This window comes from Corvus hawaiiensis, chromosome 1 (genome assembly GCF_020740725.1).
Source record: "Corvus hawaiiensis isolate bCorHaw1 chromosome 1, bCorHaw1.pri.cur, whole genome shotgun sequence".
Taxonomy (NCBI): domain Eukaryota; kingdom Metazoa; phylum Chordata; class Aves; order Passeriformes; family Corvidae; genus Corvus; species Corvus hawaiiensis.
The window spans coordinates 36,941,293-36,958,443 of NC_063213.1; the positions used below are offsets into that span (position 1 = coordinate 36,941,293).

The 17,151-nt window shown below is 37.8% G+C and overlaps 1 protein-coding gene across 1 annotated transcript in view; it reads right to left on the reverse strand.

Moving 5' to 3' along the window:
* The window catches only part of LOC125334382 (collagen alpha-4(VI) chain-like), a 69,612-nt gene that overhangs the window by 13,242 nt on the left and 39,219 nt on the right, over positions 1 to 17,151 (reverse strand). Inside the window, exons 10-23 of the mRNA XM_048321193.1 lie at positions 15,923 to 15,967; positions 15,637 to 15,690; positions 15,343 to 15,405; positions 14,137 to 14,202; positions 12,975 to 13,028; positions 11,975 to 12,010; positions 7,546 to 7,608; positions 6,736 to 6,798; positions 5,988 to 6,050; positions 4,332 to 4,394; positions 3,842 to 3,892; positions 2,270 to 2,305; positions 2,080 to 2,142; positions 1,708 to 1,770 (exon numbers count right to left, since the gene is read on the reverse strand). Of these exons, the coding sequence (XP_048177150.1) occupies positions 1,708 to 1,770; positions 2,080 to 2,142; positions 2,270 to 2,305; positions 3,842 to 3,892; positions 4,332 to 4,394; positions 5,988 to 6,050; positions 6,736 to 6,798; positions 7,546 to 7,608; positions 11,975 to 12,010; positions 12,975 to 13,028; positions 14,137 to 14,202; positions 15,343 to 15,405; positions 15,637 to 15,690; positions 15,923 to 15,967 (783 nt within the window). The remainder of the gene's footprint in view (positions 1 to 1,707; positions 1,771 to 2,079; positions 2,143 to 2,269; positions 2,306 to 3,841; positions 3,893 to 4,331; positions 4,395 to 5,987; positions 6,051 to 6,735; positions 6,799 to 7,545; positions 7,609 to 11,974; positions 12,011 to 12,974; positions 13,029 to 14,136; positions 14,203 to 15,342; positions 15,406 to 15,636; positions 15,691 to 15,922; positions 15,968 to 17,151) is intronic.

Consider the following 17,151-nt stretch of genomic DNA (forward strand, 5'->3'; position numbering starts at 1 on the left):
TTCAGAACTGGGTTCCTTTATAAACAGCAGTTTCTCTGCTATGGTTCTGTTATTTGCACTTCACATACTTTCCAACATCTGGTGTGTGACAAGCTTTCCCTCTCCTCTTGTACAGTACAAACCCCACAGTTCTACCCTGGAAGATCGTGCAGACCATATACACATCATGACAGCTTTGCCTACTCTGCAACCTTCTCCTTGGGAGCTTTGGGAAAATAACAGCACTCCAAGCATCTTTTTTTTCAAAATAAAAGTATTGTTTAATCTTCATAACAGGAATAAAATACAGGAAAAATAACTAATTTTCAAGGGAGTCTGAGAGTATTCATCATGTGTGCATTTCAGATACGTAAGAAGACTACTGAAAAATTTCACTTAGTCCCAGGGAGCTGCACTGAGATACAGCAAACAATTTGAACTCCACATCGCACTTCCTTTTCCTTACCCTCTCTCTACCGTACCACTACAGTGGTGGTGACTGAGCTGTGCAGACTTGACACATTGGATAATCAAATCACCAAGGATGGGTGAAACAAGCCTGTCTTGGCTGGCCCTGCCTACTACCTGTACCTCTTCCTGCATTCCTATCTCTTCCACTTCTTATAGTGTTCCCACTTTCTCATTTCACTGATTCACTGCTACTGCAGTAATCCCACCAAGCCCATACATCCCAAGCTCTATTCTCATTTCTACACTTGAAGAGGAGATCTTGAACTTGAAATATCTCTGAAGACTTCTTGTACCATGGACTGGCAAGGCCTACAGCTGTGGATCATCAGCTTACAAGATCTATCTGTGAATTTTGTGAGTGGCCAAGCAGCAGAGAGGGCAATGTACTCCAGCAGGCACTCTTAGCCATTCTGTGCCCAGCATCATAGAATAAAGTGGGACAGGTACATTCATTAACCAACACAGTGTAATGAGAAGGGAAAAAAAAAGTTTTCTAAGTTGCACACATCCTGTGGGCCATGTTTTACAGGTAAAGATACTGTTACCAGTAATGTTCCACATTTAAACTGAAAGAGTAAGCTTAAGAAAATAAACAAGAAAGTCACTAACACTAGGGATTGTCTCTGGTCACTGTGGAGCTGATTTTCAGAATTGCCACAGGGTAAAGACAGACACATACAGAGATTTTCCTAACTACCTAAAGGGCTAGTCCTAAATCCTACTGAAATCCACAATCCTTTCATCTGCTTAGATAGAGAATAAAACATTTTGTGGTATAAAATGCAGAACACAGACACTGGAAAAGTACATCAAGGCATCTACTTGTATTATGGATTAACAGGTTATAGTCAATTTAAGCTTTAAATAAGTGCCTTTAACTTCAAGTTTGATTTTAAATGGCTTTTCTTTTTAAATTAAAAAAAATGCATTGGCTTTCAGCAGATCTATTCAGTTCTATATTTCAGTATTTTCTGTTCTTTTAATTAGATATTTACCCAGCCTAAAGACAATACCAGGTACTGTGGAAGAAATTCGGGCCAGCATTGTATTGTTGCAGTTCCATTTCCACCAGGTGCTCCTGCGCACACACACCCACAAGCAAGACATAACTCTGTGCAACTGCCAGGCCGATTAAGCATAGTTTACCATGTGAAACACTATTAGATATTCCATCAATCTAATAGTAAGTTCAAGAGCAATTCAAGGGTGATTTTTAAAAATAAAAATTTTATTTAAAAAAAAATAAAATAAAATTACCATAGGTCCTGATGGCCCTTGGTCACCTGGATCTCCCAGGGAACCTGGTGTGCCAGCATTACCCTAAAAATAGAAATCCAAGTTTTATTCTTTATAATTGCATGCACTAGTACCAAATTTTATCAGGCAGATAAACTGTAATAATACTGTGAGTTGGATCCTGCATTTTCATAGACTACCACTCCTAAGAATTATTAGCAACTATCACTTATGAAGATTTAGACCTGCATTCTCTGAAGACCTCTTGCCCAACTTATGGCAATAAAAGATTAGTGTGGGAACCAATTAAAAAAACTTTTGGTAAGAAACACTTTGGGTGTAAGGGTTTTACTTTTAGAACTCTCACAGAGTTAGCAGATTTATCATTCTTACTCTTCTACCCCTAATTCCTTTGGGTCCTTCAGCTCCTGGAATGCCCGGATCTCCTTCTTCTCCCTGAAAATTAATGAAATCCAGAATTTGTTGGAAAGGAGAAGACAGATAGAAACACAGGTAACTTCTTCCAAATAAGAATAATGTAAAACAAGACAAAAAGCACACAAACACGCCCATGTAATCATACCTGTGGACCAGGATGTCCTATGAATCCAGACTCTCCCTATGAAAAGAAAGGACAAAGATTTCATAAGAATCTGGAATGTCATAATCTGCTTAGAGTTTGATGTCATTAAACCAGAAACAATTTCAAAATTATTCTCAGCTTTAGAACCCATCCAAGTAGTAGTGGCTGCTAGTCTGGTCTCAAATGACACCATTTTAGATTAATACCTTGCTCATCTAAAACAAGAGCATTTTAAGAATTTCCAATAGTTTCTAAATTTTTGAGAATATTCCATTTCTCAAGTAAGTGTTTTATCAAAACTTATTCATGCCTCCTAATAACATGTAGAGGAATTCATGTGGAGCAATTATGAGTAAAGTATAACATTCAGAACTCAGTGTTTGAATGTAGTTTCAAAATTTTGTACCACCCAGACTAAAAAATGATACCATAATATTTTCTTGGCTTACTAGAAGTCAAGTCATCAGCTGTTTTCAGTTACTTCAGTTTTTAGTGTGTTCATCCATGAGAAATACAGAAGCTCTCACAAAAACCAATCAGAAGTGAAGTGTACCTTTCCTAAACACCAGAATTCACACTACCTATATATGTCCTTGTCCTCTTGCATACAAAGTATGTGTGACCCACGAAACCCTGCCATCAAAGGAAATTGGTAGAGCTAAGACGGTAAGAAAAGAGATTGGAAAATAAGAAATATCAAGAGTCATTTTACCAAAAAGCCATTTTTGAAAAAGGAGTTTATCTATTGGAGAGGCTCCTAGAAGGCCTCTCATATCTTTTCTGCAGCTTTCTGCAACACTCTGGCTCTCCCACAAAAAGAGAGAGTGAAACAGATGGGCCTACCAGTGAGATTCACTGGACCCTTTCTGTTTCACAAGCAACAAGAAAGGACTAGTTGCAATACTGCACAAACTCTTTGAAAGGAGAACTGCAGCTGTTTCCAACATCCTGACCACTTTGTTCATGCACTGATCCACTGGTGCCGTGATTTTGACCTCATACTTTCTGTATACTTTTTATTTTAGCTGAATTCTTACACAATTTTAGGGAAGTAGCCATTTAATTACTTTTTTTTTTCAGCACTGTGAGTGGAATGATAAGAATTTCTTAGCAATCCAGAAGTTAATCCTCAGATTTTACTGCTGACCTTAGGAGAACAAAGAAGAATATTTCACATTAAAACAGCAAGGGTGTTTGAAGCGTATCATCCCCAACTTCGTAGTTGAGGAATCCCTCCTCTGAAAGAAGAAAAATTAAAAAATCCCTTAGTGGCTGGCCTAACAATACTTGCCAATAACAGTGTCTGGTCAGGCAGGCTGAAGTGTGAAGAAAGGACTGTATACTCCAAGAAGTACAATCCTCCACATATACATGCACACATCAGGGAAAGAGTAAGAGTGAGTGGTCCTCAAAACAATATCCTATGGAAAAATATCTCACAAGGATTGTGGTAATCCTGAGCCTCTCACCGAACCATAGAAATGCACTTGGCATTCTTTTTAATTAAATATGGATGGTCATGTTTGATGGCACAGTAGAATGGAGACTGACTCTCCGACTTGAAGCACTCACCTTTGCTCCTTTGCTTCCTTCAGGACCATAGGCATCTCTGCCATCCATGCCCTGTGTAGGTTAAATATACTATGAGTTAGCTTTTAATAGAGGATTAGGTTTATATCCAATTTCATTTTGGAATAAAGATGTCCCATTACAATGAGGTGCCCATGCCGTTAAGACTGATGAAGTAGGACAAGCTACCAAAACACAATCTAAAACCTAGCAAATGATGGCAAAAACTGTAGAGGGAAAACAAGGACAGAAGTCATAGTTCCTTTCCACTGTGTGCCCTACATTTATCATACTGTCTCACTTCTAGAGAGTTTGAGGGGAAAGGTATTCTCTCTAGCCCACAAGAAATCTGGTGTCCATAAGGAAACTGAGAACCAAAGGTGAAATAATTTTAATGGTATCAAATAGAGAAAATAGAAGGGAATGAACGGTACTGATTCAGATGGATAGGTATTAAAATACAGGAGTCCCGAATTATGGCAGAAAGACTCACAGGAATGCCTCTCTGTCCAGGTGGTCCAACTAGGCCCTTCTCTCCAGGGTCACCAGGTTCACCCTGTTATAATTGAAACACAAAAGCCATTAGGTTTGGCTCATTCAGGAGAGTTCTTCTCTCTGAAACACAAACTTGTCTCTTAAACTGAAGTGTGCCTATACATTTTATAGATTACTTGATGCTGGGCAAAAGCCTTCCATTACAGACCATGTTTCATGGACTGTTCCTGGTGGTGGAACTGGAACGGACTTGGCAAATCAGAACATGCTGAGCACTCATGCGGCTAAACCCCAAAGGCCTTTGTTCAATACAACTCCCATTGTTATAAAGAATTACAAGCGAAAAAAAGTGGAGTTTGAAAAAATATATATTAATGGTAGCAGGATATATTCTGGAATTCTACCAGCCTGAAGCATCTGTTGATAGCAAATTATATTTCCCAGGCAGGCTGTCTGCATTGCGTTCTTAGTCCTCTTGCAAGGTTTCTTTTCTTCAATTCCATTTTTGTTTTCACTTTCTTATTGAACATTCTTCTAACAAAGACCTTAATATTAAACAGCACGAAACCAGACTGAGAAAATGGAATGTATGATGGAGATTCCTATATATCTTCCCAATTTCTGTCACTGTTTTAATATGTTTCCACACAGTGATGTTTTTCATAGTAGCACTTTGACCTTCTGGTACCTCTCTGTCACTAAATGCTACAACCCTTCAAAGAGGCTGAAAGGCTTAGCTAACTGGTGTTATTTGTGATTTTAAGATTCAAAGATGCAACAACACCTAAATTGAGTTATTTTTATTAAATAAAATCTCACATATCAACACACATAAATGAAAGGAAAGTAAGGATAACATTTATTATAAGTAAGTAAACTCTAACGTGAACAAGCTGTTAGTATTAGCCTTTCTGTTTGACTTCATGCTTATGCAGTTCATGTCAACATGCGCATTCCTCTAAAATAGACATCATAACAGTCAAGCTTCCTTGGACTTGTTTGGAATCTTTAGAAAAACAAGGTTAACATAAGCAGCTTCTTTGAACTGGGAAGGTCAGATTGGAGGTTAGGAAAAAGTTCTTCGCCCAAGGGTGAAGTCACTGATCCAGTGTTAATCACTGGAACAGGCTCCCCAAAAAAGTGAACATGGCACAAAGCCTGTCAGAGCTCAAGCAGCATGAATGATGCTCTTTATGGTTTAGTTTTAAGTAGTCCCGCAAGAAGCAGGGAGTTGGACTTGATGATTCTCATGGATCCCTCCAACCATTATCTACAAGATATTCTACGATTCACTGGTGAGTATTTTCAATGGATTGGGCAAATTCTAGGAATCATAAAACAAATTCAAGGGTCAGTACTGCCTTCTGCTCCATTTTGTGAGAAGCCAGGTCCCATTCAGAACCATTACCTCCAGAGCAATTACAACAGTGGTCGTGGCAACACTAAAACCTTCTTAGTATAGCACTGATATGTGTAAGATTACCTTGAGCACATCACTTGTCTTGCCATGCAAGCTAAAAATATCTTAAAAACTTAACATTCTGCACGTTTCACAGTACGGAACTGCCCCTTGTTAGTCCATGCTTCTTTGGTCAGATTCTTGAATGAATGACACTGTTAGATTGCTGCAATTAGATACTTTAAAAATTTTTACCTTTGCTCCTCTTGCACCTAACTTTCCAACAGAGCCAGGTGAACCTGGAGTTCCCAGACTACCCTGTAATAAGAAGAATCAGTTAAAAGGTGCACAATGACAAAATCAAGGGCTCACTGCACTCAAAGATTCATTGCCGCTTGAAATTACTATGGAATCAGTAAAAATAATAGGCTTTTGAGGGCCACAAGTAAGTTACTGGTCAAGCTATCATTCCACTTATTTCCTGCCATCTGTACAACTGCCATAAAATTCTCAAAATGTTATCAAGTATGACATAAATGTTATTTTCCATCTACATAGATACCTAGTTAATACATGCATATATGCACAGATATATTAATGCACATATATAATTGGGTATGTAAGCATGAGCATCATTACTTGACTGAAACAGATGACCAAGGCTGACGACATAGGACATTCCAGTCTTGAGTTACAATGGTGTAATTCCAGAACACGAATCCACAAAATCAACAGCATCACACAAGTGAGAAGTTCAGCAGACAGTGCTCAATAGTTACAACCTCATTAGACTCTGGCACTTGCTATTCACGCACCTAAATCTATTTTCAGGGCTGTTATTTTATCATATGAGACTGCAAATCAGTTTCCTTAAGTATTACACCAAAAAGCCCTTGGTTTCTACTTTTTATGAGCTTTTTGAAAACTCTTTATAAGAACAACATCAACACCGAGAATGAAAAGGCCTAACGTGCACAGCTGGAATATATTATTTAATGCTAACCAGAGGGCCTGACATGCCTTGTGGTCCTGGAGGTCCTTTGATGCCTTGTGGTCCTCTTGGGCCCTGAAGTAAAGAAGCCATTGAAACAAGAAGTCAGTTCAGTGTTAACAGCCTTTCAAAGACAATCAGATTGCTGCAACAATCAGAATCCCAGTGCCTGTTTCACAAGCCTTATTTTACAGGTGAAACTTCTGGCTGTTTCATTGTATGAATTTGCCTGGGTTAAGCAGCTGAGACAGTCACTGCCTGCCAGCCTGATTCAGAGACTCACTGAGGTGTCTAAGATACCAAGCAGCCTTACTATCAAGTAGGCACGCCTTCTCCATCCTAAAATGTAAAGTTAAAAGCATCTCTAGAGAATTTAAGAGCATCTTTAAGCTAGAAGCTACTGTAAGTCTACCATGATAATTCTCTTCAAAATGACTCCACCTAGAAAAGTTTTTAAACAAAGCTTTTCTCACTGGTTTTGTCAATACAATAGATTTTATGTATTTATTGCTAGCAATTTCTAATTAATTCATTTTGAAGATATCTGCTTGATAATATCATGTAAATTGGAGATGTGTTGGCTAAATTACTTATTTTTGCTACTCAGTCTCCTCTTCTAGTTTCACTAGAAGTTGCACTCATGTAACTTGCCACATTTAATTCCTCGGGGTTACAGAAGAGATTTACCAAGGAGAAGTCTTACTCATAATATTCATTAGCTGAAGTCAACAAAGCTTTCCAAAATACAAACAAAATACCAAGACTGACAATTTATTTTCTCCATAACTAACATAAAAACAACTCAGAAATTCTGTTAGTTACCTGTGGGCCTGGAAGACCAGTTTCTCCTGAGTAACCTGTTTCCCCCGGATCTCCTTGCTCACCCTGCCAAACAAAACCCAAGAAAACAACAACAAACCCAGACAAATTAGTACTTGTCATTTGTGCATCAAAATATAATAATTTCATCTCTGTACAGAGTATCAGTTGATAGAAACTTCTCCAATGCTCTCAAACAGCTTTCCAACAGCTTCAAATTCCTGTTGAAGAAAACTCAAAAAGCAGAAGAGTAGCTTTTCCTTGGTTTTCTAGGGGGTGTGATGAATATAAAAGCTGCAGCAGAAGAGGTCAGTTTTATTTTGCTGAATATATTTTACACCATGTGTCAGCAATATTTGTGCATTACCCTTGTCCACTGCAAAGACCAGAAGTCATAAAGCCAAGCCACAAGGGCAGATCTTCTTTCCCATTACCCATGGAGAATGGCTCTGAGGGGGAATCGTGACTTCACAATCACACTAGAATTAGACCCATTTTTACTCCCCATCTTTCACTCTGGTTATTCAGTGAGGCAAATCAAATCTGCCTTGATGATGGGAGAAAACCTCTTCCAGCTCCCATCTCCATAAGGCTGCCATCTGAGGATGAGTCAGTTTAGCTGACATCCATAAGAAATACTCACTGTCTTCTGGATTGAGTAAAATGGTGACAACTAGCACCAAGATATACCAGGCCTTGCAGAACCCCTTTCACTGGAGAAATCATAAACATGTGTCTGAAGATTCTTGGGAAACAGATGGTTCTGGAAAGAATCTTCTGAGCAAAAATGAATTTAAAGGCTGAACTTTCATTCTCCACCATATGAATGAAACAAAAGATAACAACAGGGAAAAAAAAAAGCCAAAAGCAAAAAAGAAAGCTAATTTATAGCCAGAGTAAGAACACTCTAAAATGGAACATCAGTAAGTAAATGTTACTTCCAGATGCAAAAAAAATCATGTAGCAATAGATTTCCACAAAAATCATTTTGACTATAATGAAAATGGATACATTACTTAGGCACACTCTACTAGAATCCAAAACCAATATAAAGTTTTCAGCTACTTAAATTTACTTTGAATCAAAACTCAGAAAAGTGGTTGCCCTTTTTTCTCCTCTCTCTTTTCTTCTCTCTCTCGCCTTCCTTTAATTTATTCTCCTTTTGCTCTTCACTATTTTGCTTTGTTTCCAGCACACAGACTGCAGTGTTGTTCTTGTCTGTGACAAACACGTCTCTGATACCACACCACACCTGTTCCTTCTGCCCGCTGACTACTTCTGACTGTTAAGTATGGCTAGCTGTGCTTCTTTATGTTGTTTCAATTAATTGAAAAAGGTACCCTGCTTTTATTACAAAAAGGTACAGATAATTGGAACTACAAGTCCTGGGAGGAGTCCTTCTCAGGATATGGTGAACAGCAGTGTGTCCATGCAGACTGCAAGGGAAGTTAATGACTTTGTTGATGAGGGTATTATTTCAGTGCCTTTTATTAAGAGCTAAACCCAAAACAAGCCCTTATGTGTTAGGTGGGTAAATCTGTCTCACTGTCTCTAATTTGATTATTTGTCCCTAAGTACATCACCACCAATATCTATCTACCTGAGAGATTCCTCTTTATTCCATTTCAGCACAAAATCTTCCTCTTCCAGAGGGACTGGCCATATCATATTTCCTTACAAAGCAGGATGCTGTGGTCCACGGAAGGGTCCTTGAAGACCCCACAAACATCAGGACTAAATAGTTCTGCTTCCTGGCCCAGAGACATCAGGAAAGATTCACAGTGAAGCTCTCATAACTTCTGCTGATACAGCTGCGCCCTGTGGCAGCTTTGTAACATCCTGCCATGCAAGAGATCTCAGTGGGAAGACACAACACCCACAATCTCACCCAAGGATGGATGCCACTGTCATATTGCAGGGTTTCCTGTTCCATCTTGCTTCTCCAGGGGATGTGGAAGACAGAAGTGTGCAATTCTCTTTGCCATTCCTTTCTTACACCTTTTCAGTGAAGGACATTTACATGCATTTGATCATTAATTGAGACCTACCTTTCAATGCCTACTGACCCAGAAAAATATTTTTTTATTATGCTTTTGGAAGTCAAAGCTCATCATCAAGTACCTGAATGAAAACAGTTTAAAAGTTCTCTGTTGCTCTGAGTTTCAGTCATTTCTCTTGTTCCCTGCCATTTCACAAAAGGGTGGCTTCACCACTGGCTGAGGGGGCTTCCAGTGAGATGAAGAGGGTTGTCTCAACTAACATTCAATTAGTTGAAAAGGTTCAACTAATTCTGTACTCTGTGAATTTACTAAACAATTTAAACATTCTTATTTTCTAGCCACATGAGAGTTCTTGTGCTTGTCAGTACAACCAAGATATGGTACAGATCGATTTCCACTGACTTTAGTTTTGGTCCTGTAACGCCCATAGGTTACTTGGATTATTTCTTTTTATTGTAACCTGACAGAATAATGCAAACATTCATCAGAGTTCAGCTAAAATCCAATGGGGAGAAGAAAAAAAGGCACCAAGTTTCATAACTACCTAAGAAATGAATTTCTGAGTGATCAAGCAAGGATTGGAATAATTAAGAGGCAGAATTGCTGAAGATTCTTCAATATTTTAATTTAAAACATCTTCATAAACCCTATAAAGAATTTCTGAGATAGAAATAGGAAACAACTGTAAAAAGCTCATATTCTTTCAAGTTATGCTGATTCTGGAAATAGGCAAAGCATGGTGCTTTCTCCCTGCTGGCAGACAGTATCAAAATCTTCCAGTATATTCCTATCTGCAATGCCTCAGTGAAAATTCTGGATTCTCAAAGTGAAATCCAAATTGGGGCTTTCAGAAACCAGGTGGAGACAGGGGTTTTGGCACGAGACATACATGTGCATTGCAAAAAGCTGGGAAGTGACCAGACTGTAGTTTAGGGAACTTGCAGAACTCTCACTTCTGATTGACATTTCCCAGTGAAATATTAATTTGAATAATTCTAAATGTAAAAAAATCTGTGTTACCTGGCTGCCAAACACAGGAAAAAAAGTAAAAAAGGTATAGCAAAACCTCTCAACAGGAGAGGAACAGGAAGACCAGAAATTAGAGACAAATCAAACATTGTGCTGCTGAAGAAATACTACTGCCATAAAAGAGACTACCCCCTCCCAGTAGTCTTTTTCCTTTGCTGAAATTTATGTTCTATATTGCACCACTGTGGTTGTTCTTTCTATTATTTATTAACATTTTACACTTGGCCTACTCAAAATGCTGGTTTGCAGTTTCATTCAGAAGCTACAACTCTACCTATTCCCCAGACTCCAACACAGGGTAGGACTTCAAGATATATTCCATCCTGCTGGTACTGACAGTGTTATACACAAAATTGTAATGTTTCCTTGGGTTTATATGCACTAAGATAAAGGGGAAATGCTATACCATGGCATATACCATCTTCTTTATCTGTGTCAGCAACTTTGCAGAGAGATTGGGTAGATGCAAACCACTTGTGCTAAAGCAAGATTTTCTAGAATGATCATGTAATCTATACTTGAGAATACCCAGAATTTAATTTTTACTTGCACTAACCTGCCCTTGAATATAGCTGCCTTTAGATTTGCTTTGATAACTGTATTTTGTAATTCATACTCTGGAACAAACAAGTTTTCTTTTCCAAGAACATTATTTGAATCATCATTTAAGAGAATTGCAGGGATGTCTTTACTAAGTACGTCTCAGGAAAGTTTTCTTTCATTGTGACTCTGTGGGGTATAAGCCTAGGAGAACCAAGGCTACTACCTAACAGTGAGACAGAGATTGTCATCTCTCAATGACATGAGACCTTTTTCCACCAGAGGATCTTCCTGGAATGATCAGTCAGCATGCAGTGGGTTTGACCCATTCTGTACATCCTACATTCTTTTAGATATTGACTTATTATTTCTAAAATCTTGATTACATTATATGCTTTGAGCCAACTTTCAGAGCTGCAGTTAACACTGTTAAGTTTACTTTGAGCAAAGCATCATGTAGAACTTGCCCTAATTTTATCTGTGCTGAATGTGTGTATCATGCGTATCTCTGTGTGCATGCAGCAAAGGAGGAATAAACTGTCAGACTTTGCAGCCTGACTACTCATTCCTGTCATGTTTAGTGAACGTCTTTTCTCTAGCTACGTTCCCATACTTGCCCTAATAGTAAAAGTAACTGTCCTTTTATTTTGATGAAAACTCCTTTCCAATTCTAAATCCTTCAAGTCAGGAGAGCCTCTAATATATCCACCTTAGAGTCAAAGGCTGTCTTGGCTTGAAATAGACTTTTGATTGTTAAACACTTGCGCGTTGGCTCACAATGAAATTTTTCCTTTAAGAGAACAAACAGTCTGGCTGGCCATGTAGCTGCATATAAAGAGGTAGCTGCAGTGTCAGCCACTCACCTTTATACCTGGAGGGCCTCTTCGACCTGCTGCACCCTAGGAAGGAGTGGCATGAGAGATTACATCCAGAATACTGAGCAATATGTAAAACAGCTGTTTATCATAAAACACATTATATATACAATAAAATCAAATACAGCTTAAAGAAAGAAGAGATTATTTTCACAGAAAGATTTACGGTAAAAAAATGAGAAAAGGGTGGATTTGGGACAGAAATTCTTACACGAGTAAGTCTTTCCAAAATGCAAAAAGATTTTAGATCCTTAATGAGTGCAGAGGGAAGACATTTCAACAAAATTCTGGAAAACATCTTCCTAGTCAGCTGCCCTTTGGCTTTTTTTCTGTAAGAAGAGAACAAAAGCCCTCTTCTCTCCCTGTGAGACCAGAGGTTTGCACCACTTCCTGCTGCACACTGCTCAGCAGCTCTAGTGAATGCTACTGCTAAACCTCACATCACCGCAGGCCTTTAGGATGTTTTTGCAGCCTGACTGAGGAGTGATCATGCCAGACTTTGGCATTAGGCAACCGTTCTGACAGCCTAGAAGAGGGGCCTTCACAATTTCTAGGCTCCAGTGAACTAAAAATGAGCAGCTCAGCTGCCAGTGAGCTTATCTGTATGCTTGAACAGACACAGAAAACTTGTAGTCATGGGCAGAAAGAAGAGATATATTTATCTAGGGTGGAATCATGAAGCAATTAAGGTTCACTGAAAAATAAATGGAGTTTAAGTCTTGTGACTTCATACGAATCAGACCTGAAATTAACAGGAATGCAAATTCCTGATTTTAAAGAGAAGAAAACACATTGCAATATATATAAGCTACTAAACTTGAAGCCAAATACGTTTCACTATGAAAACTTAAGAGGATTTTTGTTCCCTCTCCTTGCAGGAGTTTGAAGGGTGGGATAACAGGAAGAAGACAAAAAATGGGTTTTACAGTGGGAACCCCACTGTATCTTTTGTCAGTTATTTTCACCCCATATTGATTACTATTCTTACATCTAGGCCAGCATCACCCTGCTCTCCTTGGACTCCATGTGGGCCTGGGTCTCCCTGCAAAACAAAGTAATTACCAAGCTCTTTAAACACTTTCCTTTTTCTTGTACATACACATTCTTCTTTATACATTCCTTCTTTGTTTCTTCTTCTAAGTATTTTCATTGCAATCAGTTGTGTCATACTAATGCTGATTCTTGCTTTCTGCAAATCATTTCCATTCAAAAATTATAAACCACACAGATCATGTCTGCTTGGGATTTCCAATTACTAACAGCCAATATTAAGTCAAGGCTTCCTTGAAATCATTTTTGTTGACTTCAGCCTTTCAGCTGGACTACATAAGATGAGATTTGCTTCCAAAGAGTCATCAAAACCCAATTACTCTCCAAAAAGTAACCCTCAGAGTTTTTCTACTGCTTTCAGCACACTCTACATAGACATACATGTGTGCGTACAACCCTACTTTTTCAGAGAGAATCAGACTTCTAAAATAGGGGATTTTTCTCACATGTTTGCCACCCACTTAAGCTCTCATTCACCACCATTTATGTACTACTGTCCAACTACTTATCAGCTTTTCTTTTTCTTTCCAAACAAAGTGTAATGGCAACGCAAGCTGCACTTTTCTCTTATGCTTCTTTTCTTGCAGTTTTGCTCAAACACCTGCTAAAAACTCAAACATGACTATAAAAGGACATATCCTAGCTCTTATACTCTATTTACAGATCAAAATGAAGTTTACCCACCACCCTGAGGCAATAGCAGTTCTGTAACAAAATGAGTACAGCCTGTTAGTACCCTGTGCATTTTTCCCAGCATGATTCTCAACAGTATCCTTACAACCCATATCTTGAAGCTTCTCAGGTTACTGATGTAAATTTGTGGTAGAATAATATATTTATATGAAATTCATATTTTCCCTTAGCTCTATATTATATTATGAGAATATAATATTATGAGAATATTTCCATAGTCTTTGTAAACATTTTTAATTTTTTTTTTCTTTTTTTACTGTATCAAGCAGTTCCTGAGGCTTTCTGTGTTGCAGACAAACACTAAAGGCAAAATGCAAACAAACAAAAACCTCCTGGGTCACTGGACAGCCAATAGAAATCAGCAATTATGCAAATCCTCTCCCCACAAAATAGAACAACATGCTTACCTGTGGTGCTAGGTTTCCCTTTTCACCCTTTGGACCAGTAACATTATTGTTAGCTCCAGGATCTCCCTGAAAAAGATCAACGGAAACCTCAGCATTTTCAGTTACCACACCTTTATTACTTTGGCGACAGAGGCAGGATACAGAAATAGAATTAATTAGATTTGTAATTGCAGACAGCAAGAACTAAAAAGGCTATTTTAAATGAAGCTGCTTGTAAGAACACTATATAGGAAGTTCTGCAAAGTCCACAAAGTTCTTTTCCTCAGAGATTAAAAGCAAAATTACTAATGGGCAACAAATTAAACTGAAAATGTGAAACTGTTCTGGTTGATTCAATATAGTTAATAGAGTTAAGGTAATAACTCATGAATTTCAGATGGGGGGTTACACTAGAATGGAGTTCCATTTAGCCACTTAATACTAGATCAGGTGAAATTCTATCTCTCAAAGAGGCAAATTACCATGACACCTCAACATTTCAATATAAGCATTAAAGACAGGAGTTAGCACAGTGTATGATTGTTTGGAACAAAGTCTTTGAAATGTATGTGAAAAGACAAAGTTGTGACACAAGAAGTGTGCTGTCTGCACTGGAATTTTAGTCCTCAGGGAGTGCATTTATATAGGTCTCTTGAGCATGCAAGGAAAAAATGTGAACATGAAGAAGTAACTTGCCTTTGCATCATTATAAATTGCTAACCAAGAGTCAGTGCACAGGGTTTTCAAGTGATCTAAAATTCCTCTGCAGGGTGGGAACCAACAGGGAAGACTGACCTAGTCCACCTGGTCTTTTCACCAGATAATCTAGTCTAGTGTGAGGTGTCCCTGCCCATGGCAGGGGTGTGGAACTAGATGATCTTTAAGGTCCCTTTCAGCCCAAACCATTCTATGATTCGATGATAAATAGCCTCAGGAGTTATGTTGCCTCTGGTAAAAACAAACAAACAAACCAACCAACCAACCAAAAATTCATGAAACAAGCATGGGACCTGAGGCTTAAAAACCTCCTTCCAAGCAACATATCAAAACACATCAGTCCACCTACATCTAAAAAAGTTCAGAACTCCTAGAATACACCATTCTCCTTGAAGAGTACTGCATTGTCTAGGACTGTGAAAAACTCTTCAAATCACATTTCAGACATCTCCATCCCAAAATCGAGGTGCAAATCAGTGAAATATAACAAAAATAAAGGAATGCACTTACATGATCTCCTCTTAGACCAGATTCTCCTCGTTCACCTGGTTCTCCTCTGGGGCCTTTTATGCCCTAAATTCACAAAAAGAGCACAAACAATTCAGGTACAAGTATAAATAGTATCTGTGGCGGTGGAGGGCCAGATCTGTTGAAGTCAGTGGAGCTATGCTGATTTAGAGCAGGAGTGACAGCTTATTAGAGAACAGGCAGCTATTAAAAACAACTCACAGGCTTTACAGACAGCATTACACTTTGGAAAGATGTTTCAATAAAATGTAAGCATTACTGTAAACGGTACTTCACCCATTTTCCTCTGCTGCCTTTGTCTCCAGAAGGTCCAGGAAATCCATGTTCTCCCTAGACTCAGAAAGAGGAAAGAAAGAAGAAAAAAATTAATGGTTGTTCTTTCTGCTAAATCGGGTTCTCAAGTTTTGTCTGGCAGAATCCCGCTTCAATCCGATATGAAATTCTAAACACCCAACAACAGAATTTCTGTTCAGCATTAAAACCCATTCAAGGCACAAAATCTGTACCTTTGAACCCTGAGCTGGTGTCTTTAACAGCACTGCACATTTAAACTAATGATTACCTGCTCTCCATCAGTGCCATCAAATCCACTCTCACCATGTTCACCCTGTAGTAATAAGGAAAAAAAAAAAACCAGTTAGCATTAGTCCACTTGTCTCTTTGAGGAAAGAAGTGCTCACCCTGCATTTGGAAACTTGAAGATCTGTGGTCTTTAACAGTTAGCAAGAATAATTAAGAATAATAACTATAAATTTGAATTAATAATTCATATTTTAATGAATTAAGAATGTATAAAACAACTAATGGTTAAGGACCCTTAATAAGAGAAACCTAAATAAGAAATAAAAAGAGAAACCTAAATAGAAATCTAAATTATAGATTTCTATATAGAAATCTATTATATAGAATCTATTTATATAGATTTAAATTCTGCTTTTCCTTCTTTTAGCTTTCAGATCTTTTCCCAACTGCAGCACCTTCAAAATCCAAATATATTCCAAAATATAACTACTAGTATTTGATCTATCATGCTGATAACCTTGTAATGCTGATTTGAACCATTATATGTGTTTGTTTTGTGCTTTTTTTCTTTTTTGCATAGTTTTATAACATGAACAGTGGATTGAAAAACCAGGAAGAATAACCATGATTAAAAAATTATAATAAAATTAACAAATATTTAAGGAGTTTGCAGTGTTAGCTTGTGTGAGGCATCTAAATAAAGTTATAACTGTGAGAATTTTATTTCATTTATGTATGCTCCTCAATGTTTCAGACCCAGCCAAATAACACATTCAATTTTTAAAGGATATTTTGAAATTTCTTCCATTTTTCTTTTTTAGGACAGAAATGAAGGAATTAACTGTGGTGTTTTGATTTGTAGTAAGAAATTAACTTAGCAAAGACAACTAGTCAGAAAGCTGAAATAATATTCAATAAATACTGTAAGTGGCACAAGAACAAGTTAAAACCATCAGGAGTCTCACTCTGATAGAGGCAACAGATACAATTGCTTTGTAGGTTTTGATTGTAAATTGACTTTGCAAAACTACCAAGCTAAAATTCCTGAGGAAGAACTTCTTTCATTTAAAACAGTTCTGTATCTACTACAAGAAAAAACAGCTGGCTGTACACTTCGATAAGATTTATACATCACAAACAAGAATTTCTTGAATAAGCATTCCAGAAAAATTTTGAACATTAAGTAATCATGACTTTTATTGAAGTGTTATTTTTTCCATCAGTCATTTCCGACCTCAGAAAACCTGAGCCAAACTTCATACCACTAAA